The 12,081-nt window shown below is 41.7% G+C and overlaps 1 protein-coding gene across 1 annotated transcript in view; it reads right to left on the reverse strand.

Annotated features, from left to right (window-relative positions):
- COL16A1 (collagen type XVI alpha 1 chain) overlaps positions 1 to 12,081 on the reverse strand; it is a gene marked incomplete at its 5' end in the record, with an annotated part of 120,300 nt that overhangs the window by 59,501 nt on the left and 48,718 nt on the right. Inside the window, 7 exons of the mRNA XM_081334861.1 lie at positions 2,560 to 2,582; positions 5,509 to 5,562; positions 7,043 to 7,078; positions 7,173 to 7,214; positions 7,567 to 7,620; positions 9,866 to 9,988; positions 11,301 to 11,408. Coding sequence (XP_081190987.1) covers positions 2,560 to 2,582; positions 5,509 to 5,562; positions 7,043 to 7,078; positions 7,173 to 7,214; positions 7,567 to 7,620; positions 9,866 to 9,988; positions 11,301 to 11,408 — 440 coding nt within the window. The remainder of the gene's footprint in view (positions 1 to 2,559; positions 2,583 to 5,508; positions 5,563 to 7,042; positions 7,079 to 7,172; positions 7,215 to 7,566; positions 7,621 to 9,865; positions 9,989 to 11,300; positions 11,409 to 12,081) is intronic.

The following is a 12,081-nucleotide window of genomic DNA, read 5'->3' on the forward strand; positions in this document are numbered from 1 at the left end:
CCCATCTCCAGCTTGGCTTCAGCAGAGACGTGCCTCCAGATCCACATTCCACCCAGTCCCTGAACAGCATCGCTGCGTTAAAAAACAGGCGAGATACATGCAAAAATCAATTGGAATTACTTAATAACCAAAGAACAGGTCTCTGAAGACTCTGCATAATGGTTTTTGGATTGGAAGAGTCAAAAGTCTCCCCTTGTGAGAGAGAATGTATAATTAATAACTCTTTATCTCAGTGGCTGATCACATTCTGAAGTTATTAAATAATAAAAAAAGACCCAAATCCAATTTGTTTTCCAATGTTGTATGCTGGCCTTTGAAACACAGCTTGCTATTAGAACAGCAGTGAACATTTGAGCTGCACTTTTCCAATAACCATGAACAATTGCCTATGCTTTGCAAATGAGGAGGCATGTTGCATTCCAGTTGATTTTCTCTCTGACACCTGGCTAGTTTAACCACGGTTATGTCAGACTGCAAACCAAAGGTTTACACCAGGGATGTGCAATCCAAGTGCCCTATCCAGATCCCCAAAGCACGGGGTCGGGTCTCTACAGCCCCTCCAAAGGTTGCTAGAAAGCTGCAATCTTTCTATGAGGCACAATACGTGGAGGAAAACTCCCTATACTAAATTAATCCAATGGGATTTGATTTACATTTGTGTAAAATTGAATTGGTCCAGCTCCCCTCTTTTTGGCCTTGCTAATTTTGGAAGCATAGACCTGGGCTTTCCTCCCCAAGACGCTTGCTCCTGGGGAGGAAAGCAATGGCAAATCTAGACAGCACACTAAAAAGCAGACATCACCCTGCGAACAAAAGTGCGTATAGTCAAGGCTATGGTCTTCCCAGTTGCAATGTATGGCTGTGAAAGTTGGACCATAAGAAAGGCTGAGCGCCAAAGAATTGAAGCCTTTGAACTATGGTGCTGGAGAAGACTCCTGCGAGTTCCTTGGACTGCAAGGCGATCAAACTGGTCAGTCCTAGAGGAGATCAACCCTGACTGCTCTTTAGAAGGCCAGATCCTGAAGCTAAAACTCAAATACTTTGGCCACCTAATGAGAAGGAAGGACTCGCTGGAGAAGAGCCTAATGCTGGGAAAGATGGAGGGCAATAGAAGAAGGGGACGACAGAGAATGAGGTGGCTGGATGGAGTCACTGAAGCAGTAGGCGTGAGCTTAAATGGACTCCAGAAGATGGTAGAGGAGAGGAAGGCCTGAAGGAACATTGTCCATGGGGTCACGATGGGTCGGACATGACTTCGCAGCTAACAACAAGACCTAGGCTCTCTATTCAAAACTCAGATCATGTACCTCATGGCCTGGAAAAAGCTGATCACTCTAGTTTGCACCACTATTCACACCTGGGTTGTGTCAAGGCTGAAATCGGTGTGGTTCCAGGAAACTGATTCTTTCTTTCTTTGTTTGTTTTAAGAAACACTGTACTTTTGTTTCAGAGCTTGTTCCAAAGAGCTGCAGAGTTTGGCAAGGGATAGATGGATGGTGCTTTAGTAGCTTCAAGCTTTCCAAGTAGGCCAACCTCTTCCAAAGGGAAAAAAAAGTGTTTTCTGACACCATTCTGAAATCCAATAGGGTTTTGGAGTAGGGTTATCTCTTGCTAGAACTTTGAGATCTGAGATGTTTGTAGGTAATTCCAAAGGCTGTGCAGGAGGATGACTAGAAGAGATCTTGGAAGTTTTGTACAAATCTTCCCTCAAAGGAACTCAAGTTGCAGCTTACCTACCATTAAACCATTGGAACCAGGAACTCCGGGCAGGCCTTGCTGGCCTTCTGGACCCTGAAAAGAAATATAGCAAGGGGATAAGACACTGTTGGAGAAGTAGCTCCAGAAGCATCATTTTGGCCACTCTCCGCCAATTCTCCATGTGGGATACCAGGAGCAAAGGGAGCCAAGAGCCCGAGACTCCCTCTTACTTTTTTCATTTGTCTCCCCTCCTTGAACAACTGATCCTTTTAAACTCTACCCTAGTCAGCCCTCCTGGGTAAACCAGACAGAAAACATGACCAGGTAACTTAATTCTACTTTATTATAAGCATGCATGAACAGAATCTTGCAAGTCTGCCCTCATTTTGAACTGGTTAATTGATTGGGTGGGTCTTCCTAAATGTCTTTCTTTGACCGTTGAGTGACTGTGGGCTCCTCCTTCTCTTGTCTAATCGTTACCTAGGCAGCATTTCTTCCATTCGTCTGCCAGGGCCGTTCTCACATACCATTACAACCATTCACCCAGCTTCTGATGGAAAGAGGCAGCCCTTTCTTTCCTCCTCTGCAGTTCACAGATGTCAAATTTCCAGCACAGAAACCTCGGCTGTCGTACTGGGCCTCGTCACCCCTCTTTAGATACCCAGCATCAGCTTGCTAGCTTGTTCCTACTTACTGTACATACTTAGGCTCTGTTAAACACAGAGCTCAGGAAAAGAACTGGAAGATTCCAGTCGGAGTTCCTACAACTCAAGAAAGTAGACAAGGCTGGAAGGTGGCCAGCTTAAAATTTCCAGGGTTTAAGACAAAAGCGAGGGAGAGGGAAAGATTCTGGATGCTTACCTGTGGGCCAGGAATGGATGGACCTGGAAGCCCAGGGGGACCAATGGCACCTTTAACACCTGGCGAGCCCTATATTGAAGAAAAAAACATTACAGGTAGTCCTTGACTTACAACTGTTTGTTTAGCAACTATTTGAAGTTATAACGGCACTTAAAACGGGGACTTATAACCAGTCCTCACACATGCAGCTGTTGCCTCAACCCCTACATTCAAGTAATCAAAATTTGGGCAGTTGGCAAATTTGGTATGTATTTATGATGGTCACAGTGCCCTGCAGTCATGTGATCTTTATTTGTGATCTTCCCGGCTAGCTTCTGAAAACGGGGGAAGCCATATTCACTTAATGACTATATGAGTCATTTAACAACTGCAGTGTTTCACTTAACAACTCTGGCAAAAATGTGTATAATTGGGTGTGATTCATTTAACAGCTGCCTTGCTTAGCAACAGAAATTCTGGTCGTAATTGCAGTTGTAAGGTGGCTCTACCTATGTTATGCCCAAGAATCCAGACTTGCTCAATTGAATCTGAACACTAAAGCCTCCAACCTGGCTTTATTAATTAGTTTTCTACTACAAATGAATAGATCCATATGACGTTCATCCTTTTTCTTTCACAACTGTTTATCTCTGCTGCCAAAAAATGGGGCATCTCTGGTATCATCTGAAATGATGCAATGTCCCCCCCTCCCATTTTAAAATATTAAACGCAGTTTGAATCAATGTGTATCCTCATTCTAGTTGATAGGAGTATTCTGTGCAATTAGGGCTCTCTTTTCTACCCAAAGTATCCCAGAATATTCAGAAACCTGCAGCTAATTTGAGACACTTATTTATGGTAACAAATATGGGGAATGGAGAAGAAATAATTAATCAGGGAAGCTCATAGCTTCCATATTGATTCTTATTTAGATTTTATTAGCAGCACGGCAGCCAATCTCTCAGGAGGGATCTCGACATGAAGTAAAACAATTTTAAATTCAGTGACCAGAAAACAAAAGATGTACTCATGTACTGCAGTATTATTACATTCTGTCATCAGAGAAACCAAAAAATACCCCAACAACCTGAGGCATGAAAAAACTAGGGGAAGAAAAGAGTTTTGCACTGAAATGCTCATTGTCAAATGTCTCAGTGAAAGAAGTATGGGCAACCTGTAGCCATCTATTACAACTCTTATTAGCCGTGAGCTGGCCACTGGCCATGCTAGGCTATGTGGTGGAGTCCAACAACACCTGAATGGCAAACTTTCAGTTGTATGGTTACTGTACGTAACACATCAGAAAGCACCATGCTACTTTGTTGTTGTTAGTTGCGAAGTCGTGTCCGACCCATCGCGACCCTATGGACAATGTTCCTCCAGGCCTTCCTGTCCTCTACCATCTTCTGGAGTCCATTTAAGCTCACGCCTACTGCTTCAGTGACTCCATCCAGCCACCTCATTCTCTGTCGTCCCCTTCTTCTTTTGTCCTCAATCTTTCCCAGCATTAGGCTCTTCTTCAGTGAGTCCTTCCTTCTCATTAGGTGGCCAAAGTATTTGAGTTTTAGCTTCAGGATCTGGCCTTCTAAAGAGCAGTCAGGGTTGATCTCCTCTAGGACTGACCGGTTTGATCGCCTTGCAGTCCAAGGGACTCGCAGGCTACTAGTATTATCCTTATTGGGCATCATCCAGTGGTGGGATTCAGCCAGTTCACACCACTTTGGCAGAACCGGTAGCTAATTTTTTTATTGCCCAGGCCCAGAATGGACTTCTGGAAGCGGCATCCACACAGAGAACTGGTTGTTCACCTATTTGAATCCCACCACTGGCCTCATCAGACATGGGTAGCCAGAACTGTTATTTTATGTATGTGGGGGCTTGACTGTGAGGTGCATGGAACCAAAAACAACACGCTTAATTGCTCAGAATAGCTTCTTCATTGCTGTTTGCCCATAGAAAGAATCTTGCCAGAATGAAGCATACTCTGCATAACTTTCAGTCGTGTGAAGATTATAGGAAGGGTCCCTTCTGGACCTCTGTCTGCAAACCAAGGATTCAAGGCTAATTTGTCTTTTAGCTCCCTGGGAAACAGCACCTCCATCCTGCATTCAGCTCCAGATTCAGCATTGACCTAACATGGGGTTCTCTCTCTGAGAGCTGAAGTGACTATTCATCTCATCTCATATACATTTCTTCCTGCACCAGAACTTGTATAACTCCTAAAGCTAGTGTGTTTTGTTGTACTAATCTAAAGTTCGATAGTGCATGAGAGTTCAATGCCCAGAAGAGGGTTTGAACCCTATAAAATAACATCTGATTACACACGCCTGACTATTGCCAATAAGGATAAAGTCAGTAATGCAGTGGTTCATATGGCCAGTGTAATTAAAAATGCCACAAAGAAAATATACTGGATAAAAAAAGAAACCCCCCCCCCCCAATAGAGAGTAGATGGAAGTCATATTAAACCTCATACATGGGGGCACATCAGAATATAACATTTCTCTCTCTCTGCTCTGAGAGCTAAAGGGAAATTGGTGTGGTGGAAACTTCTCTTATCGGCACATGGTGTTCTTCTGATTCCTCGCACTGGACACTAACTGCTTCTCAGATACATTACAGAAGAATATATAGATGGGAATGAGAACATAAAGCTGGATTAAGCACGCAAAAGGAAGTTCCTACTGTAGATGGCAATAGCAATAGCACTTATATACTGCTTCACAGTGCTATATAGCCCTCTCTAAGCAGTTTACAGAGTCAGCACATCGCCCCCAACAATATGGGTCCTCATTTCACTGACCTCAGAAGGATGGGAGGCTGAGTCAACCTTGAGCCAGCCAGGCCCAAACTCTTGGCAGTGAGCAGTGATCCCTGCAGTACTGTATTCTAAGCACTGGACCACCACGGCTCTTTCTAACTAATTCTTCAACCATAGGAAATTACACATTTCCACATGCAGATGCTCACCTTTGCACCTTTTATTCCAGCATTTCCTACTGGACCACGAGGTCCTGGAGGCCCCTGAAGGTCAGAAAAAAGAAAACAGGGGGAGAAAAACCAGCAATTACTGTAGAGCAAGAGCAAAGGTGCTGTAATTTCCAGGTTAGTGCCAGATTTGATTTTATTACTTGCATGCCTCCAAATCCGTATGGATTCCCAAGAGTCTGAAAAACCCTCATGCAATAAAATCATGGACTCCTCGATGAAACTATCCTATCAAGAGTCTCTGATCACCATCCTACACCAACCTATTCCATGAGCTTTATTTTTTTGCCCTAAAATTGCCCAAATGATTGGGGTCAGCTCTCCTGTGCATCAAGTGTCTGGTATGCAGTGAGAGATGGCCATCATTCATTCATTCATTCATTTATTCAATTTCTACATTTGCCCATCTTGGTCAATCACTCTGGGTGGCTCCTAATTTTAAAAACTATATAAAAATCAAAATATAAAAAAATATTTCAAAACAATGAAAACAATAGAGACGTCCAAAATAAATACACATAGCAGCTGAGATAATAATAATAATAATAATAATAATAATAATAATAATAATAATAATAATAATAATAATAATAATAATAATAATAATAATAATAATAATAATAAGTTGGAAGGGACCTTGGAGGTCATCTAGTCCAACCCCCTGCTCAGGCAGGAAACCCTATACCATTTCAAACAAATGGCTGTCCAGTCTCTTCTTAAAAACTTCCAGTGTTGGAGCATTCACCACTTCTGGAGGCAGGTTGTTCTACTGGTTAGTTGTTCTCACTGTCAGGAAGTTTCTCCTTAGTTCTAGGTTGCTTCTCTCCTTGACTAGTTTCCATCCATTGCTTCTTGTCCTGCTTTCAGGTGCTTTGGAGAATAGCTTAACTCCCCCTTCTTTGTGGCGGCCCCTGAGATATTGGAACACTGCTATCATGTCCCCCCTCTTCCTTCTCTTCGTTAAACTACACATACCCAATTCCAGCAACCGTTCCCTATATGTTTTAGCCTCCATTCCCCCAATCATCTTTGTTGCTCTTCTCTGTACTCTTTCTAGAGTCTTGACATCTTTTTTACATCGTGGTGACCAAAACTGGATGCAGTATTCCAGGTGTGGCCTTACCAAGGCATTGTAAAGTGGTATTAGTACTTCACATGATCTTGATTCTATCCCTCTGTTAATGCAGCCTTGACCAATGAACAATATAGCCAGGAAAAGAGAACTAGGATCTATTCAGCATCCTAGTCTTGGGAGCACGGCCATGTTTTTAAGGTCTGATGAAAGGCTAGCATGCTTGGGGCCATTCTAATCTCTGAAGAGAGATTGTTCCACAGAACAGGGACTACTTCAGAAAAAGCTTCTCTTCTAGCCCCTGCCAGCTGACAATCTTTGGCTGATGAGATCTGCCGCATGCGCATTCTGCTAGATCTGGTGGGATGGGTTGAGACTCTTGGAAAAAGATGATCCCTGTGTGGTCAAACAGGGTAGCAAGGTGCCCAGAGGGTTGATACTTACTGGATTTCCCGGTAAACCTTTCTGCCCAGGTTCTCCCTGCAAAAAGCATAGATAAACATTTGGGGTTGATACTAATGGTAATGCATGGTTGAAGCAACCCCCACCATGTATCAAAAAGGGAGTTACTCACTTCTGGCCCTTGGATTCCTATGCCAGGGGTACCTGGTTCCCCCTAAAAAGTTGCAAAAGTTATGTTAGTGGAAACATGACTCTTAGTGAAAAACTTTCCATCCACAACTCTTCAGAAGAATTAGCTTAATGTTTCTCCTACTCTTTCCTCCTCCAAGGAATCAGAACCAATGTTTTAACCTATCCTATTTTAGGGCAAATAAATAAAGCTTAGGGAGCAGGGGATGAGCTCCATAAGCTTTATTTATTTGCCCTAACATTGGTCTGGACCTCATAGTAGCTACTTAACAATAGCCAATCATTTTTCTGTGAGTCTATTCTACTACTCCAGGAAAGCTGAAAATGGATGCCCGAGAAAAGCTCTTTGAATGAATACAAGACTGATTGTTACTTACCTGCAACCCCTTCAAGCCAGGAGGCCCCTGAACACCTGGAAGTCCTGGTTTTCCCTGAGCATTGGAGGAGGAACAAAGAATTAGTTCAATGCATTTAGAATTTTTCAACTCTTCCCATCTGAAGGTATCTAGTTCAAAGGCATCATGGACAAAACTCAGGAGAAATGTCTTCCATCTTTGACAACAGCACATTCTAGTTGTACTGGACCACCTCCCCTATTCCCCCGCCTGTATGGCCAAAGTTACGTCTGTATTTGTAGCTCAGGATTGAACTCTCCTTGCTGCTCTCCAAACTTGGCGCTTTTCCATTTCATTCCCAAACTAAGCAACTTCATCACTGCACTGATGATGTTACCTAGTTTGGTAATGAAACATCTGTAAGAAAACAACCAGACTCAGAGAGCACCAAAGATCCCACACATCTGTATGTCTGAGAATTTTGCTTTATCAAAGGGATGGAAATCTGAAGCCCTCCAGATGTTGGACTGCATCATCCCCATATTCCTAGCTAATAATGAGGATTGTTAGGAGTTGTAGCTGTAATTGCAGGTTCCCCATCCTTGCTCGACTAGTTTCCAATTGACAGATAATCCCAAGGGACAAAACTGAGGACCCTACGGTTGATTTGGCAAAACTGGAAAAAAAATGTGTGTTTACAATGGAAAGGGTGAACTGCAGTGAACAGTTATATAAACCTTTACACCTCTAAATTTTGGAAGGGGTTATTCAGGTAATCAAGATGAATCTTACACTTCAAGTAAGATGCCAGTTTAAAGCATTATCAACAGATGGCCCCTTAGTCTCGGTGTGAGAAAATCTAGTGCAGAGAAATTCACCTCATTTAGTAATTGGTTCCACTTTTCGCCACATTTGACTACCTGCCTTTCCACAACTTAAATCCATTATTCTTTGTCTTGCACTCTGGGATGAGAAAGAACAGTCTTGGCTTCCTTTGTAAGATATCCTCAGGTATTTAGTCTGCTCTAATAAAATCTTCAATCTTCTCAAGGCTAAAACAGACCCCAATGCTTTCATTTCTCTTCATCCTTTTAAGCTTTACTTCAGAATCTAAAGGGTGGAAATGCATTTCTTCTTTTAAAGTAAAATCAACATGGAGATTTTGAACAAGCCAAACTCTGAATCCCAGTGGGAAATTCTAGGCTGCTTCTGTGCATGAGTGAAATTACTAAATACACAGAGAATTAGAAGAGGTCAACTCTGCCAGCATGAATAAGGGCTTCTTTCTCAAATTAAGGTTAAAGAGCAATATTTGTGAGAATATAACTATAGTGCTATTACTGTAAGTTATCCTCAACATTATCAGATATATTCTCAATAAGATTATAGCTTGGTTTATTTTGTAGCCTTAATAAAAAAAATCTCATGCAGATAGATTTTCTTTTGTTAATCAAAGTCTGGGGACATTAATGATTTGACATTCATTGTTCCGCAATGGTCACCTTTTATTCAGAAAAGCTGCTTGACGGAGGTGTTCTGATATGTAAATCAAATCAGTTAATTAAAGGAATAAAAACCAGCAGTTAACACGGTGCCTTGAAATAAACTTGATTGGAACCAAGCTCGCAGCAGATGAGAGGAAATGTATCTTCATGCAATGCGTAATTAACTGATGAAAGTCATTTCTGCACGCTCTGGTGATGGCTCTTGTCTTAAGGGATTAGAAAGATTCAGGGAAGAAAAATTCTGCCAACAGTTATTAGCCATGAGAGCAGTTGGCTATTCTTCTCCAATTTGGTGCCTTCCTGATTACAAGGCCCATAATCCCTAGACAACCTGCTCAAACCATACTACTTAAAAACTGAACCCAGTGCTGGATGAATTGGCAAGTTGGTCCAAAGCACCAAGGCATTTCTAAAGATCCATTGTCTAGCTAACGGTTCCGTTCCAGGAATACAGAGTGACATGGGTTGCTAAAGATGCAAGCTGAAATGTTCTGCCTTTTTTATACAAATAACTGGAAAGAACAGGAGTGAGTCTTGGTTATATCAGTCTAAGTTCTCAATAAAAAAAATGCCCTGATTTGGTTTGGTGGAGAAGGCACCAGGCTAGAAACCAGGAGAGAGTGAGTGCTAGTCCTGCCTTAGGCATGAAAACCAATTGGTTGACTTTACTTTCCTAAAAGGATTGTTGTTGTGGGGAAACTAGGAGGAGGAGGAAGTACTGTGTGTGTTTGTCACTTTGAGGTATGTATAAAAAATAATAAAGACAGGATAAACATATATAATAAGAAAACAAACTCATAACTGATCACTGGTTGGACTGTTTGAAAGCTACTTACAGGTTTGCCCGTCTGACCCACACCTGGAAGACCAGGATCCCCTTTTTGACCAGGTATGCCTGGGATACCAACTACTCCAGATTGGTCTGTGCTGATTGTGGAACATGACTCACAAGCATCTCCCTGCAGGATGAGAGAAGGCAGGTGAGAAACAACTGTTATAGGTCAGTTCCAAGTTTGATACAAGTACTATGCTATTTCTTCATACAACATATCACACAGCCACTGGTTACAGAAAGTTATACAACTGGAATGGAACATGTGAAACTCTTCACTGTTCATGCTCCCAACATCCACAACAGTGTGGCCAAAGTGCACCACTCAAGCTTTGTGCAAACAGGTTGTTTAAACCACTTAGGAGGAAGGTTCACAGAAAGAGGAATGAACAACCAGAGGCTCATAGACATCCTTGAAACTCCTTTTCTAACCCTCCTCCCCACCATGCCATCTGAATAAGGTGTCAATAAATGATAGCAGGGGAATCCACTATTCTGTGGAAATATATGAAATTGCAGTTTGTGCCTTAAAAAAAGTCATGTAAGAGTAAAAATGCTTCTGGGGAATTTTCTTTAGGGAGGGGCACCATTTTAGCAAAACTTTCTCAGTAGATGGGTTGAAACAGAAGATTGGAATGGCATTCGTAAGGTAAATATACAGTATGCTAAATAATTAAAAATTGAGGGGATAATCTATACACAAATCTGTACACAAATGTGCATGAGTGACAGATCCATTTGCAACAGTGGGGCAAATCGACTCTCACTTCTTTTCTACACAAATCATAATGCCGCATGCACACCCGAAAGGGCTGGAGCTTGTGGTGTGAAGCTGCCTTGCTGCCTGAAGATACTGCTGATCTTTTGTGTGTTTTTCTCTTCTGATTTTCTCTCCCTTTCTAAGCAGGATGGAACGGGCTTGTGAGTGGATGAAACTGATGCTGGTTCAAAAGAGTCTGATCTGATCATTCCCACACCAACCAGAAGCACAAATAATAATAATAATAATAATAATAATAATAATAATAATAATAATAATAATAACAACAACAACAACAACAACAACAACAACAACAACAACAACAATAATAATAATAATAATAATAATAATAATAATAATAATAATAATAATAATAATAATAATAATAATAATAATAATAATAAAGTTGGAAGGGACCTTGGAGGTCATCTAGTCCAACCCCCTGCCCAGGAAGGAAAACCTATACCATTTCAGACAAATGTCTGTCCAGCCTCTTCTTAAAAACTTCCAGTGTTGGAGCATCCACCACTTCTGGAGGCAGGTTGTTCCACTGGTGAATTGTTCTAACTGTCAGGAAGTTTCTCCTTAGTTCTAGGTTGCTTCTCTCCTTGACTAGTTTCCATCTGTTGCTTCTCGTCCTGCCTGACTTCCCAGTATTTTAAAAAAAGCAAACTCTCACCTTTTCACCTTTCACCCCTGCTAGTCCTCTGATGCCAGGCTCACCAGGAAGGCCATGCAAACCTGCTTCACCAGGTGTGCCCGGATCACCTGGGTTTCCTGCATCACCCTGGAAAGCATACAAGATAGGAGAAGAGAGATGAAAACTCTCTGGTCTGGTGCACAGTATGGTTGTGTTCACATATCACACTCATTCAGGTGAGTTACAGACATAATAGTTGCAATTGCACAACTTCCTAAGTGTGTGCTTCTGCATATGTTGTGTCTGTGGTGCCATACAATATGACAGCACACTATACCCAGAGCAATCTTGTGCAAGGGTCAGAACAGGTCTTCTGTTGGTCATACAACTGGTACTAATAGTGTAGCAAAAGTAAGCAGTCATAAATTTTCCAATTAGGTTTGGGAAAATTAGATATGAGTCTCCACCTAGCTACAAAATAAGCTTTACCTGTGGGTTATCAATTCAATTACTTTTGAAGGCTATTGTAAGGGAAAGAGGGGAAGGAACCATGAGCACTGACTAGAACTTACTACAATGGTGAGAGATGAGTTATAGGATAGCAATATCTAGAAGGCCAACAACAGCTGCCTATTCCAAGTCCTTGTAAAGTACTCAATAGGTGGACAAAATAATGCAAGATGCACGTGAGAGAGGGGGTTTGAAGATGGCCAATTTGAGATTATATTATGATGCAGTTGTGTTATCAACAATTAGTGATTGGTTCAATTTAACGGGTGAAAGAATATTGAATATTGAGGGGTATGATTTATTGTATGGA

Source organism: Vipera berus, assembly GCF_964194415.1.
Source record: "Vipera berus genome assembly, chromosome: 9".
Lineage (NCBI taxonomy): Eukaryota > Metazoa > Chordata > Lepidosauria > Squamata > Viperidae > Vipera > Vipera berus.